This window comes from Bipolaris maydis (assembly GCF_028858645.1).
Source record: "Bipolaris maydis strain C4 unplaced genomic scaffold PSV08scaffold_11, whole genome shotgun sequence".
NCBI classification, from domain to species: Eukaryota; Fungi; Ascomycota; class Dothideomycetes; order Pleosporales; family Pleosporaceae; genus Bipolaris; species Bipolaris maydis.
Genome location: NW_027093867.1, coordinates 1,769,033 through 1,786,611, shown reverse-complemented (window position 1 = coordinate 1,786,611; position 17,579 = coordinate 1,769,033). Strand labels below are relative to the sequence as shown.

Genomic DNA, 17,579 nt, shown 5'->3' with positions numbered 1-17,579 from the left:
ATGTTCACTTGTCGTTGATTTGACATGATCCCTGGCTTGGCATTCCCGTCTGCATCGGGCCCGTCCCGCGGGGAACATGACCATGACATTTCGGACCCCACAGCACGCTAACGAGACGAGAGCTGAACGGCAACGCTAACAGTCCATCCTGCAGCTATCTGCCTAGGACCCCTATGTCGCCTCGGCTCATCATGTTCGCTCCTTCATTCTTCTTCTCTCTTTGGGCAACTTGCTGTTGTCCCCCCAGATCTGTTGATGCATGGAGCCCGGGTCCGAGCCAGAGTCACGGCGACGCGGTAGCCGACAATCGGATGAATCGACCTCTACTGCTAGCTCACACAATAATGACAGTCGCGATGAGAGAAACATCATTTACCTCACAGATCACCTTGGTGTTCGCTATGTCCTTCCCTTTGAGGAATTTCGCTCCAAAAAGGCACGTCTACCATGCCCCTTTTGATCTTTTCCCTCTGCACACATGCTTATTCTGCGCTTGTGCAACTACTGACCTGTGACATTGCAGGGCGCAGAGCCTTTTTTGAGAGAAATATACGCCAAATACAGCCAATCTTACCTCGATAGGATCACAAAGGACGACTATGTAATAAAAACACAGGGTGCCACTATACTGCCAAGTGTTTGGGCTGCTATTATGAGGCCTCGCATGAACCTCCAGATCGAATTTCCGCAGGAAGAATTTTACTCTGAGGTTGATTATCGTCAACGTCCATCGTCTCGTTCTCGCACATGGTCACCTGCAAGGTTCCAGCGCGACGTTGAGCAAGACGATGAGCGAGACGATGAGCGAGACGATGTACATGACATTAATGATAACATTCGCACCGTAACATTCGAGGACGGCTCACGATGGGTGCCACCGCTACCTCGTCGGGAAACCGACCTTGACTCCAACACGGATTCTTCTGAAAGCGTCACGTCAACGAGCGACCAAGAGTCGCTTACAGAACAGGCAGAACTACCAGAGCCTCCTCGTGAGGTGGTCGCTCCCATGGATCTCGATGGCAACCAGCTATCCTTTCAAGTCGACACAAGGCGTGTACAGAACCTAATTGGATTCAGCCAGGACCTCCAGGATCAGAAAGACGACACGCAGGTTCGCTCAAAAAGAAAAGATGTTGACAACTATCGCGTCGATACGTTTCGAATCACTAAAGCCATGATCAAAGAGACTCAAGGACATAACCAGCTTCAGGTCCACGTTCTACCCGGGCCGGAAAACCCTCACTTGCAAGATGCAGTATCACTTACGTGGTGTCATATTTCGGCCACTCAGCTTGATTTTTCTCGTTTCAAGGATGTCTGCCTGACCATGCCACATGCCAGTGACCGGCTACGCAAACTCACTTCGGAGATGCTTACTAAGGTGGATACGGAAAAAGTCAAGCCTTTCGATGGTGGCATGTTCATCGAACCCGGGACGGTTTTGCGAGCTGATGAATCAAACCAGTCAGATCCACAGTCTGTCATTTTCGCCTGCGTCCCATACTTTGCCCTGGACACCCAAGCCAAGAAGCCTCTCCGTGCCGAAAATGACCTATTTCCACAACGAACCCTGATGCAGACATTCTACCCCTACGAGCCAGTACGCGATCGAGATGAGGAACAGTCTTATCGAAGATTTGACGATGCGCGCTCCGAGAACATCATCCATGTACCGAATATCTGGTTTATGATCATAGGGTCCAATCATGTCGTATCGTGTGGCCATGTGCCACTCTCCAAGGAGATGACAAACTCAATGGCTATCATCCAAGAGAATGTCAAAAAGCTCGGCGTTCAGCCTGTTGCAGACAACGATCTGACAATGATCAAATTTTCGGACTGGGGAGAACGTGATTTTGTGTTCCCTCTTAGCACTTGCAGATCTTACTTTCAAATGGAGGCAAAGGTTCGCATGATAGGATACATGTTTAACAATAAGAGTTTGGATGCGGAGATCCATTTGCTTCAAAAATTCCGAGATAGCAGCTGCAGTCTCACGCCGAATATGTGGAGGGATATCACGGCGCGGAACGATCTCCTTTCAATCAGTTTGGCAGTAGCAGGCGACAAAGAGACAGGTCAAACTGGCAAGCATACTACCGCAGCATACTGCGCCGGCGAGAATAACAAAAGCAGACCCGTGTCGGTACCCCCCTTTTTTCATTGGCCACAACATGGTGCTGGTAAAGCAATCAAGGACGACAAAGACGCAACATCAGTGGATGATCCTAGTGCACAGCAACCTTCTCGTTGCCTGGAGCAGGTTGGGAAAGCTCTAATGAGTACGATCTTGGAAGGAACCACTACGAACGCTGTCGACGAGACATTTACCTCGACCAATTACTACGAATCACTGCCCAAGGCAACCTACGCAGATGCTTGTGCTGACTTTGCCAATCTCAAACGTCGATGCGAAGCAATTGACAAAGGCACGTCTGATTCTACCTTCCATCAGGACACGATCAATGGGCAGCGCACTAGCATTGTTGAAAGAGCGACGGAATTTTTTAATCTCTCTTGCATAATTACCAAGCTTTTTCTCCGTGACACAGATGATAGCAGCATAATGAGTAAGTTGTGGGGTGTTATGGTCAAAATCCAGCAGCACGTCGCCAAACTCGAAAAGTACACACCTAGGGATGGAGAAAGTGGCAAAGGTGCAGTTCCTCCAGAGGAAGACGTTAACACGACTGGCAAATTTTGGCTGGTCCGCCCCATGGCTAAACCTAGCCTGGTGTCTTTTCCAGAAAGCCGTCCAGAATTGGCCAAGTCAATCGCAGCGTGTAAGACATGTAAAAGGTTACACTCGTTTCGCAGCCAAGAAGATGCGTTCAGACATCTGCAGCGCCACATAAACCGTGAAAGTGAGCCTGGGAAGCGGCATAAGGGTGGTGAACCAACTACATCCGAGGATATCGCTATGGATCCGCAAGCCAAAGACTGGATCATGGCGTCGGCGGAATTTTGGCATGAGCAGACAAATGCTGGAACTCTGGCAATACTCACAAAGGCATGCACTCTGGCAAAGAACATAATGGAGCAAGCTCAACAACTCATGGACGGAGTTCAAAACGAAGATGGGCAGATGTCTGAGTTGTACACTCTGCCCAAGGAGCTCTCTGAAGCATTCCGCCGCATCATTGTCCTCTTCATGGCAACTGAGCGAGCTTTAGACGATGCTGACAAGGCTCATGGACATGAATTTCGATTCAAAGATCCGTATGAGCGTAGCATCCTCCCATATTCGGACAGAGGCCTTGATGTCTTGGAAAGATTTGAGGCAGGCGCAATGCAGTCGCTGAGAGCTGCACGTGCACATTTGTGCGAAATGGCTTCTTCTCCCCAACCGCGGCGTGTGATGGAGCACCTTTCTCGGGGACCTCAGTATATCTGTGGCGAGCTAACGAGGAGATTGTTACTGAAGCCGCTTGAAAAGCATGAAACTGTGGGCGATTTGTATCGGGAGTACATATCGAGGCTCGTAAGTAACTCGACCAGCTACGCCTCCAACACTTGGAGCAGCTGGACATGAGCAAATAATGCCGAGCTGATATTGTGTAGCAATTCCAAGTCAACCATCACCCGAGTAAACGACTCCTTCGAGACCTCAATCTTCTGCAAGAAGAACTCCAAATCCTTACGTCGATAACCATGCAGCAGTTAAATCTTATCAAGAACTACATCCGTGTCCTCAACGACGCGTCGTATGAGAAGCCAACACCATCCCGACAAAGCATGTTTGTGGACGAGCGGAGTCTGTTGCAAAGTTGCCTCGACAGTCTCAGTCTTGTCGTGGAAGATTATGAGGACCTGATTCGACGCTGCAGCCCCCTGGCCAATCGTACAAAGCAAAGTCTCGAGATCAATGATGAAGACCATGGCAAGGCCATCATGGCTTTCACGGTGGTGACTGTCATTTTTCTGCCGCTGTCGTTTGCGACGAGCTATTTTGGGATGAACACTGCGGATATCCGTGACATGAACCAGAAGCAAGGGCTTTTCTGGATTGTGGCCATACCGCTGACTATTGTGACGGTGGGGGCTTGTCTGTTCATTGGATACAACGGCGATCAGCTTCGTGACATGATTTCATGGCTATATCGCAGGGCAATGGGTAAGGAAGAAACTGGTACTGGAGGCGGAGGCATAAGCGTTCCACGACGGAAACGTCCACCCCGTCCACTTGGAGATTCAAGCAGTACACTTCAGTACTCAAACGTCATCGACGAGGCCCCATTTGCTATTCCCCGGCCAGCTCTGCAGTGGGGCGGTGTGGCACACTCGGATCAGATTTGGGTAGATGCAGACGAAGCCTGGTACACCGAACGGTATGATCCACCGGTGACCAAATCAAGATTCGACTCTCGCTCGGGAGCTCGAATGGAATCTTATGCCGAACCGATCTCTATGGCCCCAGAGGCTTCGTATAGAATACACCGTCACCACGAGTATATCAAAACACCCCGGGGCAGGACTTATGATCCCTATACCGAAGCAATGGGGCGTGTTCGCTACGATTACAATGAAGAGGATACCTACCTGCCAGGTGCACGACATGCCTTACCGGGGCGCCAAACATATGTGTCGCCTGGGTCATTCCGAGCTGAAATGCCGATTCGCAAGCCGTCAGGCAGGAGATATAACATTGACGAGTTGAAAGATGACAAAGCAGGTGGATACACGTGGGAGAAGAAGAGGCCGCATAGAAGTCATGGTGACCACAGGCGCACACGTAGCGAAAGACTTGCTGAGAGAAGCTGGTACCGGTAGAAGCAGTGTGTGCACATAAGTAGTTGGGGATGGAGCGACGGGCTTGTTCAGAAAACATAAAAAGAAAGACGGGATAGGAAATGTATACATGTATGTATGCACATGTGTGCATATATGTTTTCCAAAGGATGTGCCGACAAAGTGGCCGTAGCGCATGGTACTTGAAGAGGGAGCGAGTTGGAGGGGCACAGACAGGGACAGAGGAGCCCTGCTTAGTGCATCGGCTGATCGGCCTGGATATCCATGCACGCACATCAATCAGTCTTTGGCCAGTGTGAGTGGGTGTGGGATGGCGCAGAGCGGGCAGACAGATGCACTACTGTCTACAAGCATGCACATGAGCCGCTACTGTCGGGATTTGGCTGGTTAGGCAAAATGCCGGGTTTTGTGCTTTTGACCCGCCCTTGACGTGTTGGTGCGCGTCTCTATTGGTGAGGTGTGTAGCGGCGCGCGGCTAGAAGGGGGGGGGGGAAGCCGATGATGTAGGTTTGGGACATGAGCGTGGTGTGGACGCGACGGATGGGGTGCAAAGATTGACGTCGTCATCGTCTTCAGCGGTGTGGGCGGCGAGAAGGCGCACTAGCAGCAGACGCTAGCACTAGCTGCATGCCAAGCAAAGCTTGGTATTTTGACATGTGGCGCATTGCAATACGGCTTGCGACCAAGCAGCAGCGCGTGTGCGTATAGCAATGTCGGCTCCAAGGTGCATGGGAAGCACCAGTCTCTGCCTGATGCCATGTACGTACCCCTCCAGTCCTTTGTAGTAGCGCCAAGGCAGGGCAACGTCCGTGTGCAGCGGGGCGCGTAACAAGCGCTGGCCCAAGGGGTGGCGCCACACTCGCATCGCACCGAATGCGAAGGGTGTGGCTGACAGGCTCTTGTGCCATGACGCAACCTACACGCACCACACTGCATCGTCTGGGAAACCTGGCGCCGATCCATCCCCAAACAAAGACCAAAAGGTTCGTCATACCAGCCATGGCGGGCCTTCTGTCTGTTGCCAACGCACCCTCAATTGTGCTTCTAGACGGCGCGCAATGGCTCCAAGGGGGGCGGGGCGGCGGCGACGACGACTGAACATGGCAAGACATAGCGATAGCACGGCATGGCGGGCGGGCGGTAAGCAGCAGTCGCGGGGTCGAGCAGGTTCACCAGCGAGGAAAAGGTAGCCGGCCGCTGTTCCAAGCCCAGGCCTCGTCCCCAGGTGAGCGGGAAGCTACGACTGAGTGACGTAGTCGCTGCACTCCCCCGTGTTACCCAGCCCGACTCACATACAAAGCTGCTTTTGTGCCCGCAATCCGCCCTCATTTCCCTCACACACAAACACTCCCAGATACCCCTCCTGTGACAGCAACTACCTGCCTCACAACTGTCCATTGTTTTCTTTACCGCTTCTGCGTTTGTAATTTTGATACCCCACCTATACCCTTGATACCCACAGTGCCACCTTCACCATGAGTGCCGTAAATCGTACGTCCAATGACCCCGCCCCACTACTCGCCCAAAACACGTACACTAACACAATGCAGGTCCAGTCGACTTGAAGCAAAAGGAGAGGGACGTCAACAACAAGCTGCAGCTCTATGGAATCGTCGAAGGTATGTCGTCGCATGGACACGTGCCCTTGCTGCCGCAATGCTGACCAAACACGACAGCCTTCTCCAATGGCAAGGTGCCATCCAACAGCCAGATTGATGTCGCTCTCAACTCGGCACTCGCACACCGGGCACTCAACTCACCATCCAAGAAACTGTCGCCCGAGGGCCAGAGTCTCGTCACCGACCTGAAGAACGTCATCGAACAGGCCAAGATTCTGCTACTCACCAAGAACGAGGGCAACCTCCTCCAAGACTTTATCTGGCAGGCCGAGCACGTCAGCACCGCCGGCGCCAACCGCCCCAATGCCCCTGTTGATAAGGACACAGCAAGGCAAGACGGCAACAACGCTCTCCAAGGCCTGCGCACCCTTGGCACGCTCCTCATCTCCAACGGCCAGTTCAGGAAGCTTCTCTCCGATGCCACTGTTCTTCTCCGCGACATGGCTGGCGATGCGGCCATGAACACGGCCAATAGGGTTAAGCCTTCAGAAGACCGTCTCAACAGGCTGGATGAGCCCGCCGAGGACAACACCTGGCACGACACCTCCAACCTGAACCGTGAGAACCTCCGCAACCAAGCTAAGAGTAGCCTGCCTTTTGGCAACAAGAACAAGGGAGACCTGAAGGAAGCTGCCAAGGATGTCAACCAAGCAGCCAACCCAGAGGGAGTCCGCGACCCCACACACACTGCCGACCTTGCTGCCACTGAGGGCCAGACTGGCCAGACCACCGGCCTTGACGTTCGCACTGGTGTTGAAGCCGCTAAGCAAAAGGTTGACGCAAACACCTCTGACGAGGACAAGCAAAAGGCTCGCGCCCGCCGTGAGCAGCTGAACAACTACCTCAAGGGCAAGATGCCAGAGGAGCGTCGCGAGCAGACTAGGTGGCGCCTTAAGAAGATGATTGTCGAGATCCAGGGTCACCAGGACTACCAGCGTGCGATTGAGACTCTTCTCGATCTCGCCGAGCGCTACTCCAGCCACGGAAGGATTTTGAGCCAGCAGGGCAAGGGCTCTGTACAAGGTGCGCATCAAGACGATGCACTAACTACTGCTGAAACTGACCTGAGGGTGCGTATCTAGGCTTTACTCAAGAGAACCAATGGCTGACCAACATGAAGACTCTCCTGGAACGCTTCGCCAACAACACGTCGTTCGACGACCTGATTGAGTCTATTAACCAGATCTACAAGGACGCCGACCGTGACCCCGAACTCAAGAATTGGTTCAAGCGTATCAACGCCTTCGTCCGCAAGACCCTGCAGCAACAGGGCTTCGTCCTCGAGGACAGCTTTAACGCTGAGTGGAACCAGCTCTACGATGATGGTCACCACTTCTTCCGTGACCGTTACCGAGGCCACACTGACCGCATTGCTGATGAGTTCAAGTTCATTGGCCAGCAGTTTGATGCCGACCCCCAGAACAAGCAGTTCGCCGAGTCTGTCAACAAGCTGTTCCGTGACCTTGGTCATGACGAGAATGGCAAGACTGTCTTCAAGCCTCATCTTGTCAAGGATATGACTGACGTCATTCTCCCTGCCATCTTTGAGAATGTCCGCTACATTCCCGTTCCCCGCATCGAGTACAGCGATCCCATGGTGGACGCGGTTATCGAGAACCTTGTCATTGAGGGTGACAACCTCGCTCCCAACTCTCTGGAATTTGGCTCGGACAACTACTGGCGCTGGGGCCGCAAGTCCATTACTAGCACCAACAAGAACAAGGTTATGCTCTCCGTCTCGGGTGTCCAGATGGACCTCAGGGACGTCTCTTACTACATCAAGCGCAAGCAGGGCTTCCCATCCATCACCGACAAGGGTGTCATGGACATCTTTATGGGTGGCACCGGCTTCAGCTTCAAGGTCGAGATGGAGACTGCTGACAAGGCGCGCGAGCATGCGCAGACCCACTTCTTCAAGGTCACCAAGGTCGAGTCGGACATTAAGCACCTGCAGATCAAGATGAAGAAGAGCAACCACAAGCTCCTCTTCAACATGTTCAAGCCTCTCCTTCTCAAGGTCATGCGTCCCGTCATTCAAAAGGTCTTGGAGAAGCAGATTAAGGACTCTGCTAACCAGCTCGATGCCATCCTCTTTGACATCAAGTCTGAGGCTGACCGTGCCGCGGCTGAGGCTAAGAGCAACCCCGACCCTCAGAACATCCAGAACATCTACCAGCGCTATGCCAGTTCTGCCCAGCGTCGCCTCATGCAAGGCAGGCAGAAGCAGGAGTCTCTCAAGGAGAAGGCCAAGGAGACCAAGGTCAACATGGCCGTCACTCAGCACGACTCCATCTTCAAGAACATCTCCCTGCCTGGAGGCATCTCATCCAAGGCTACCGAGTACAAGGAGCTTGCTGCCAAGGGCGACAAGTGGGAGAGCCCCATCTTCTCTATTGGATCTGCCAAGGAGACTACCAGCCTGCCTCAGGTTGGAAAGATCACTCGCAAGCCCCATGGTCGTGCGGGTGGCTACGGCACCTCCGGTGATGCTTCCCGCGGTCTCGGTGCTTCGTCGGGACTCAACCCGTCAGCCAACCAGTACGATAGCCAGTACACCAACAATGGTGGTCTTGGTGCTGAGCCAGGTCTCACCACGGGCAACCAGGGCCTTACTGGTGGTGTCCCTGCTCCCAGCAGTGCCACTTCGGGCTTCGGTAACCAGGTTGACGACGCTTTCAACACTACGGGCTCTGCAGGTCTGAACAATGCCGCTGCCATCCCACCCACGACTGGTCAGACCGACGCTGCTGCTCCTGGCCAGTACAACACCACCTTTGGTGATCAGAACCCTGTCTTCCAGGGCCGCGCTTAGATGCATCTTCTCAAACAGTGATACCCGGCATGCTTAGGGGTCGCCCATAACGATGATTGTGTTTTGTTTTTGCGTTTTGATCATGGATGATACCACGATTACGTCACGGCGTATGAATAGTAAATGGCATGTTCTTCGGTTTCCGGTTGATGGCAAGCACGAAGGAGTGGTAGTGTGCTTGTAATGTGGAGGAATGGGGGAGGACCCGTATATTCAAAACTGAGTTATGAATAGTTCACGATGTCTTTGCTGTAGTAATAGCTAATAAAATGATGGTTTCATTCGCTTGCCTTTTGACGTGGTTGGTGAAATTACTTGAGTTTGCTATAATGGCCAGTCCATGTTGACTTTTCCGTCTTTCGTACAGATGTTGTAAATTCATTTATATGTGAGGGTATTGATTTCTCTGCAGTCACATTGATCTTGGCTAAAGAAATACGGTGTTCGGAAAGAGGAGAGACTGGCGGGACGGCCAATACTTAGGCGTATAACGACTTGCCTTAAAACAAGTCTCTTGCATTTACCACAAAAGGTTACGACAGACAAGAAGGTTTTCAATGAAAAAAAAGGACGGGATCATGTCGCCGGGCCGGGCAGACGGAATTACCTTCAAGCTCTGGACAGACACGCGCTAAACCCCAAATAGTAGTCGTCTCTCTCTCCACCTCTCGGAAGCAACCAAAACACCGCTAGTACCCGGGGGACCTGTTGTTACAAATCCACTCCCCTCACCTTGTCATTAGCGAGCTCCACTTCCGCACCGGGGAAGAAAGATGATGTGAGAGCTGTACACGTCATTGCAACAAAAAACCGGGGCGAAGAGGGGCACGAGGGCCGAGTTTGCAGACAAGTGTTTTGGAGCGGGGTACATGTCGCGAGGGGGAACCGGGTGTGGGGTATTTGGGGGGAGGGGGGGTTATAAAAGAAGTGTGTCGTTTGAATATTTCGTCCAAAAGTACCTTTATTTACCCATTTGAAAGTGGAGTACGGGCATTGTTTAGTTATTGAATTGAATTGAATTACACACACACGATGGCTTCGAAAGAATACAAGTTCCCGGCTTTTGATGAGGCGCCCAAAGTCGAGGGCATGGTAAGTTTTTTTTTTGCATAGAGTATTATGTTGAGGAATGTATAATACTGGCAAAAATAAAACAGATATTGGTCGCTGACTTTTGAATTTTGAAATGAGTTTTAGCCCCAAGGTAATCTCTGGGGATTCTTCGATGAAGATGGAAAGAAGGATGAAGTAGGAAGTTAGCAGTCCCCAGCCCTCCCCCTTTCCCAATCTCTATATACATACACTGAGCTAACACCCACCCACAGCAATCAATCTCCTCACTCCCTCTGTCGTGACGCGCGCAGCGCGCGAAGAAATCCGCAACGGCACCTCAATCCAGCTCGACTGGGAACTGCACAATGTGCAATTCCCCGGATTCAACCGCAAGCCGTTTGCGCAAAAACACATCGACTTCAACACCTTCTCGTCGCTGTGCGCAAACGACGACGAAATTCACATCAACACGCAAGCGGGCTCGCAGTGGGATTCGCTCAAGCACTTTGCGCATCAAGCGACCGGTACCTACTACAATGGGCTGACGCATGCCGAAGCGGCAAAGAGCGATCGGAATGGCACGCATAAGTGGTGTGAGCGCGGCGGGATTGTGGGCAGGGGTGTGCTGTGTGATTGGGTGAGGTGGTATGAGGAGACAAAGGGGAAGGCGGCGCCGAGTGCGGTGTCGAGGCATGAGATTCCGCTGGAGGAGGTGGAGGAGGTGTTGAAGTGGCAGGGGACCGAAGTTAGACAGGCGGATGTGTTGATTATTAGGACGGGATATGTGAGGTGGCATAAGTATGATTTCTCTCCCCCCCTTTCCTCATTTTTTTTTCACCCTTGAGTCTTGAAAAGAGAAGAAAGCCGAGATGAATGGATGGTCGAATGATTGGGAGGTGGCTGACAAAGAAAACACAGTAATGCAACAGAAGCGGAGCGCAAATCTGGCACCCAAGATAACAACCTTGCCATCGGCTTGCAAGCCTCGGAGCGCACCGTCCGCTGGTTTTATGACCGCCACTTTGCCGCCGTTGTTGCCGACAACCTCGCTTTTGAGGCTTGGCCCCCGAAGTATACCGATGGCTGGTGTTTGCATGAGTGGTTGCTTGTGCATTGGGGCACGGCGATTGGCGAAATGTGGGATTTGGAGAAGTTGAGTGAGAAGTGTAAGCAGGAAGGGAGGTATAGCTTTTTCTTGACCAGCGCGCCGTTGCATGTTAGGGGTGGGATTGGAAGTCCGCCGGGGGCTATTGCCATTTTTTAGGGGATCGCAGAGAGCAAGACAAATAAGGAGTGGAGTTAGTGAGCAAGACAGTGTATGGAGAACTGCGCGGTGATGGTACATGAAACATTGAAATCATATGTTTTTTTTCCAGACTTGTGTTGTTAAATTCTCGTATGATAAGAACCCTGAAAAAATGTGTGGACGTGAACAAGCAATTCTATTTGGTCTGAGAACTTGAGCGAAAAAAAAAGTCATGTAAAAGTTGAATATTAAGGCTGTCGTAAACTCGGGTGTCTGGGGCTGATGTGAGACTTGATGATGTTCTTGGTAGTTTGTTGTCGATGTTGTTCGATGTGGTTAAACGAAAAAAAAAACCCCGGTAAGAGTAGGACATGTAAACATGTGAAACTGAAGAATTAGCACTCTGGATACGATACGTTCCTTGAGACTCTTTTTTCTTTCTCTTTATCGTCGCCCCGTCTTTCACGTCATGGTTTGTGGCAAGAGTAAGCTCATTAATGTCCCAATCATGTCAAAACCACTTCGGCTCGCGCTATCCAGTGACTTTGCACGTTTTGGTAAATATTCTCGTGTACCAAAATATCCTTGTGTACTGTCAGGACTGTAACATGTACATTGGCTTGTGGAGTAACTAATATTAGCTATTTGTACAGCTATAGCCACCCTCTCTATACCATCACATCAGGCTAGCCGCGGCTACGCTTAGATCCAAAATTCGTCAATAAGACGTTCACGCTACTGGGACATTACTCGCGCAGTATCAGGAATGCCGGCCTTTCGGTTGCGCAGTGGGCGGCATGCACGAGCCACCTACTATTACCCTTCTGTCCCCAATAACCGGCTGCGTCTACCCTACGCAAGGCACAGCCTACTCAGCCAATCACTGTCGGGAACCCTTATTACTAATGACCCTGCAGGATGACCTTCATCTAACATGAGCTAGGATGCTACAGATCATAATATACACTCCATTCGGACTTTTTTTTACGTATATACGTACATGATGCCCGCGCTTGACACTGCGATAGCCAAACACATGTCCCACTGATCCCTGTCCGACTTAATTACAACGTACTAGATAAACGAAAACAGCAACTACGCGCAGTACGACCAAAACAATACATTTCTAGTGTTACTTGAATACCAAGGAATCGCTATCATGGGTTCATTCCTCTCATCCGAAGTCCCACCACCCCGTCCAGCCAAAAGATACCTACTTTCCTTTCCAGAGGAGGACTTCCCTGAAGAAGCAAGCACAGCCCCCGAGGACGTACAAGACTGGTATTCTCACTTCTTCGAAACCTTATTCTGCCTCCCTCACAAGGATGGCAAGGCCATCCTTATTCTGGAAGCGCCCGAAGACATTGAGCCCGACTCCCGAGCAAGACCGGGTTGGGCGCGTAAGCGCTTAAGAGGAGCGTATGAGCTTCTTGGAGAGGGACATCCCAGGATCGTCCGGTACGTTTTTGTGTCTCAGCAGATCTTTGATGCTTTACATCTCACCAAAACGCCAGCTATCTCGGGCCACTGGAAAGCGACATTGGCGTCATTGTCGAGAGGCTCGAGCCCGGGCCTATTGAGTGGACCTCGCTTCCAGCACTGACTGTGCCTCTCCCACAAGATCTGTCACGCAACGACCTCTTGCTGCTGAGTCTGTATTATCGATGGGCATTACAGGTACTTTCAGCGTTGCAATTCGCTCACTCGCGATCCGTTTTCATCCGAAACTTTTGTGCGGAGCTTGTGTGGCTCCGATCAGATTTCTCGCTCGCAATCACGGGCTTCCTTGCTGCATCGGCGCCGCAGATTGAGGATGAGAGCAGACAGGATGGCATTGCTAGCGCGAGGGAACGCCTACAGGATCCTGCGCACCCGAACCCGATGTCGCTAGAAGAGTTTGATCGTAGAGTTAGGGAGGAAGGGTATGCGCCGTGGCCGTTTAGCGAGGGCGAATGGATCATAGATGGAAGCGTGACCGATACTTACCAAGGAGATGAGGAACATGGGAGTGTCAAGGAAGACTTGTAAGTTATCGCTGATCCCGTTTGGCAAGTCCAACTCTAACAAGATACGAAATGCAGGTACTATTGGGCTAAATTCGTCAAATACCTCGTCAACAACGTCTTCGCAGATGCATCCGCGTCGCAAGATGACATGTCTGACGAAATTGAAGATGCGCGCCTGGGCACCATTATCGCCAACGCTGAAAACGGTCGCTACAAGGATGCCGCTGAGGTTATGAAAAAGGTCAAAACTGCGGCTTCGAACATGAGAATCAAGATTGTGGGTGATGATGAGGTCGATATTGGTGGTGAGTGGGAAGATGTCTTCGAGGTTTGTGAGAGGCAGCTGCGTTTCCGCCAGGAGGAATAAACCTTCACTCGAAGCTACATCTCTGTATATATGTTTCGATACAATGCCGTGGTGCAAAGACAAATTCCATATATTTACTCTTCACCAAGCTGCATCAGTTTTCTACTTGTTCGACAGCAGTTACCACAGCTTCTATGCCACACCAATACAATACGCGTAATTCGGCCAAAGGCCGCTGCAATCGCCGTTCAAAGCCGGATTCAATTGGTAGAGACGATCCAACGAGATGCCTGCCGCAGCCGCCATGTCGTAACAATAAACGCCAGTTTTCTGCAACACCCACTTGTTACAGTTGGAGGGTATACCCGCCTGAGTTGGACCCGGTGGCGGCGGGCGTGTATTAGTGGGAGTCGGCGTGGGCGTGCCCGGGCAATCGTACTGGCCTTTGGACGCATTCCACGAGCACCGTGGTAATTCCGTAGATGATGTTTTTGTCGCTGGCGCCGATGTTGCGACCGGGCAATCGTATTGACCTTTAGATGCATTCCACGAGCACTGCGGTAGACTTGTTGACGTCTTGGTTACGGAACTCGACGACGTGACTGGGGCCCGTCCTACACACACGTAGTAATCCGGCTGCAACGTTTGGCAGTCGGATCCCACGGCGGGATTCCAGGCGTAGAAGTCTGTTAGTGCAATCGAGTTTGCGTTGGCAATGGCCCAGCAGCCGTCTCCTGAAATCACCTTGTAAAACTTGGTGCAGCCGGCGGTCATGCCGTTCTGTGATTTTGTGAGTCAAAGAGACTGAAATGTATCCTCGAATGTGTTAACCTACTTGGATTGGTGTCGGCGTGCCGCTACCGATAGGTGCTTTCGTCGAAGTCGGACTTGGCGAAGCGTTGTTCTCGGATGGAGCGAATATGCCAATCTCCAGCGTGGAAAGGCAATACATGGTGCCCACGTTCAGACCGGTACAGTCTTTTCCCACCGTAGGGTTCATCTTGAAGAAGTCGGCTACGCTCAGCCCTCCGGGTAGGTATCCCGCGCAAGTATCTCCTTCAAAGACTTCTTGCCAGTATATACATCCCTCTATCTCTCCGGATGCTCGAGGGGTTGGTGGCTTGATCACGGCGGGTTTTTCTTAGTCAAGTTAGTCTCAAGTTGCCACCACTTTTGGGCCTTTGTTCGAAGATTACTGACCGTCCCAAACAGGAGTTGGGCGTGCGATTCCGATACAATACGACACACTGACTTGGGCCGAGCAAGGATAGTCGTACGTCACATTGTCGGCGTTGAGCGGGTTCTGATCAAGCGAGGGGTTCCAGAGTGCAAACTCCTCGCGTTCAATTCCAACAGCGGCTGCAATACCCCAGCAATCTGTAGAATCGGCTGAAGTGTCGTTGAGCCACATGTAGCTACCCATTCGTAAGCTGCAAAATCAATCCATGGTTTGATTACTTCACTTACGTATAACAGTCTACGCGAGTATCGTTCGCCATTGGAATGATTGTTTGCTCCGGAGCATCGACCGGATCCGGGTTAGGCGGCAACGAAGTCTTTGGGCCTGCTGTGAAGGGCGGCAGCGTGACCGTTGTCGAGCCGCCATATCCGGGGTACGTGGTTATATCGCCGACCGGTTGTACGCAGTACGACGCATTAAGCCAAAGGTTGGAACAACTGACATCGATGAAGGGATTGAGAAAGTAGCTACTTGAGTCAGCGATGCTATATGCGCGCGGGCCCGGAACTGCCTACAAGTCTTTGAGTAATATGTTGAACTTCAATGTCACCGTCGAGCAATCGTCACCGGCGCCGACTCTGTAGAATTGACCACATCGCGATGTGACGTTCGGCGCAATGTCCGATGGCGCAGGTCTAATTGCAGAATTAGCAAGACATTGAGTTTTATCCAAAGGCAAGTCGCCACTTACACAGGGGTTGGAACGGCTGTTACGATCGGCTGATCAGGAATTGAAAAGTCTCCATAGGGGTTACTGATGCAGAAGGTATCGCCAATGAAGCGTCCCAAGTTACTATAGGAATAAGTTAGTACATAGCTTCTGATATTGGCCCAGCATACTTACCTGCAGAGTTGGTTGACGTTTGCATTCCAGGCTTTGAACTGAACAGGTGAGATACTAGCCTTCTTCGCTATCGAGTCACAGGTATCACCCTCGGCCAAGACGTGAGTCTTGCACTTGTTGGAGATGCATAGCTCGCCCGACTTCGGGAAAAGAGTGGTGTTGTAGGGCAAACCGTTAGAGTTGAGCAGTTGCTCAGTGGAGACTGATTGTGCCAGCGGCACCGATTTGAAAGTATCTGTTGGCTGGATGATGTATGTGGTACCGCTGCATGTAGCGGTTGGGAGCGAACTAATTATGTCAGTATTACTGCCGTGAAGAAGATCATGGAAACGCACGAACTGATCAGCAAGGACGTAGCGATGCTTGTAGGATAGCCAGTTGCTTGACACGATTTGGTCAACGATGCGTAGTTGTCTCGCATTCCTGGATCCACCGCGAACGGGGAATTGACCTGAATCTGTAATGATTTGATGATGCATTCATCGCATTCTGCGGCCGCGGTAAGGCTTTTGAGGTATGTGTTGCAGAACTGCCCAGTACTTTTAATGATTTAGTAAGTATTACCACCAAGATTAACTCTTGAATAACCTACCTCCGCTTTAAACAAGCCATGTTGTACGCATACAAGATGAACTCATCTGGGTAAGTTGGCACCCAATAAGTATCCTCGTACTCGTCATAGTACTGAGCACCAACGCAGGCACTTTTCACGTCGTCGCGAAGCTTGGTCAAAGAAGTGAGACATTTCGCCTGGCAGAGCTTATTTAGCGCTGTGTCGTCGCTGGCTGCAAAGAACGGGTCCGCATAGAGCTGTCCTATGAGGTTGTGGCAGGTAACGTTTGCGCTGAAAGCGGTGGTACAATCAGAAGATGCATTGGTTAAGCCAGATCCGATTGCAGGATGTAGTTGGTATGTTTGAGCGGATGTTCGACATGCGGTCAAAAGTACCACAGCGAGAATAGAGAGAAACATTGTCGTCTGCGAGATGGGTTGTCACAGCTGGCGAGGGGAAAGAGCACACGCAACAACGCGAGTAACGCGTTGACCTTCTACTACTACAGCCTCGCAACCGTAATACAGACATCCCACAACTGCCAACGGTTTTTCGATCTAGATTGGCCTCAACTTCAAAGTACGCAGGGACCAAAAGTTCGGCCAGGCCAAGGCGTTTCACAATATCAGTTGACTCCCGGTTGTATGGTTCGTGGGACGCCTTATGTTCTCCACGCAGAATGCTAAGTGGATATGGTTAGGAAGCAAATTTCCCTTTAATATCGCGGCAGTTGTTTTTGCATCTAACTCCTGTGTTCCTTTAGCCGTGAACCCTCCTAGTACGAACACTACTCAAGATGGACTGATCGCAATCTCGCTAACTGGATAGTTAATACTTAGGGCTACTATACGGCTCCTTGGCATGCGAGATCAGTCCATCTTGGTACTGCACTCCTGTGACTTGAGCACTATTGTCGGCTATATGTGGAAGGTGTATGACTGATTGGGACTTATCTCCGCCAGTAACCATGGGTTGCAGACCATCTTCAGTGCTTGATCCTAATCTGGAATGCTGCTATGTGGGTTTGCGAAAAGTCTGCAAAAATGACCTTGGTCTAGGCATTTATCCGTCTCGCAATCGACTCGTAATTTGTATCCTCCGAATATTTTCAGCACCATAGCACCACTCGAGCACTGCTTTGGTAGCT

The 17,579-nt window shown here is 51.3% G+C and overlaps 5 protein-coding genes across 5 annotated transcripts; 4 read left to right on the top strand and 1 right to left on the bottom strand.

Moving 5' to 3' along the window:
* Positions 1-259: 259 nt before the first annotated feature.
* On the top strand, positions 260-4,848 carry PSV08DRAFT_379144 (uncharacterized protein; the record flags this gene model as incomplete). The annotated part of the gene is made up of 3 exons (XM_066093361.1): positions 260-403; positions 524-3,484; positions 3,565-4,848. 3 exons carry the CDS (start codon positions 260-262, stop codon positions 4,771-4,773), a joined length of 4,314 nt encoding a protein of 1,437 aa, XP_065948750.1. The 3' UTR covers positions 4,774-4,848.
* A 1,379-nt stretch (positions 4,849-6,227) lies between these two features.
* On the top strand, positions 6,228-9,463 carry PSV08DRAFT_411538 (uncharacterized protein; the record flags this gene model as incomplete). The annotated part of the gene is made up of 4 exons (XM_014221665.1): positions 6,228-6,243; positions 6,303-6,371; positions 6,429-7,394; positions 7,454-9,463. 4 exons carry the CDS (start codon positions 6,228-6,230, stop codon positions 9,181-9,183), a joined length of 2,781 nt encoding a protein of 926 aa, XP_014077140.1. The 3' UTR covers positions 9,184-9,463.
* A 688-nt stretch (positions 9,464-10,151) lies between these two features.
* On the top strand, positions 10,152-11,576 carry PSV08DRAFT_10277 (putative cyclase-domain-containing protein). The gene is made up of 4 exons (XM_014221666.2): positions 10,152-10,275; positions 10,381-10,438; positions 10,509-11,034; positions 11,155-11,576. The coding sequence occupies exons 1-4, from the start codon at positions 10,216-10,218 to the stop codon at positions 11,498-11,500; spliced, it is 990 nt and encodes a 329-aa protein (XP_014077141.1). The 5' UTR covers positions 10,152-10,215; the 3' UTR covers positions 11,501-11,576.
* Positions 11,577-12,641: 1,065 nt separating this feature from the next.
* Positions 12,642-13,855, top strand: PSV08DRAFT_379139 (uncharacterized protein; the record flags this gene model as incomplete). Its single annotated transcript, XM_014221667.1, has 3 exons — positions 12,642-12,940; positions 12,997-13,506; positions 13,564-13,855. The coding sequence occupies 3 exons, from the start codon at positions 12,642-12,644 to the stop codon at positions 13,853-13,855; spliced, it is 1,101 nt and encodes a 366-aa protein (XP_014077142.1).
* A 200-nt stretch (positions 13,856-14,055) lies between these two features.
* On the bottom strand, positions 14,056-16,851 carry PSV08DRAFT_184814 (uncharacterized protein; the record flags this gene model as incomplete). The annotated part of the gene is made up of 10 exons (XM_014221668.1): positions 14,056-14,164; positions 14,352-14,575; positions 14,631-14,935; positions 14,996-15,210; positions 15,263-15,502; positions 15,551-15,670; positions 15,727-15,828; positions 15,880-16,167; positions 16,215-16,418; positions 16,472-16,851. The coding sequence occupies 10 exons, from the start codon at positions 16,849-16,851 to the stop codon at positions 14,056-14,058; spliced, it is 2,187 nt and encodes a 728-aa protein (XP_014077143.1).
* Between the last annotated feature and the right edge of the window lie 728 nt (positions 16,852-17,579).

What these genes read in the sequence shown, in the direction of transcription:
- PSV08DRAFT_10277 (XM_014221666.2), top strand. Translation starts at nt 10,216, where the DNA reads ATGGCTTCGAAAGAATACAAGTTCCCGGCTTTTGATGAGGCGCCCAAA. An exon ending in AAAGAAGGATGAAGTAGGAA is followed by an intron (nt 10,439 to 10,508) that starts GTTAGCAGTCCC and finishes ACCCACCCACAG; the next exon opens with CAATCAATCTCCTCACTCCC. An exon ending in GGATATGTGAGGTGGCATAA is followed by an intron (nt 11,035 to 11,154) that starts GTATGATTTCTC and finishes AAGAAAACACAG; the next exon opens with TAATGCAACAGAAGCGGAGC.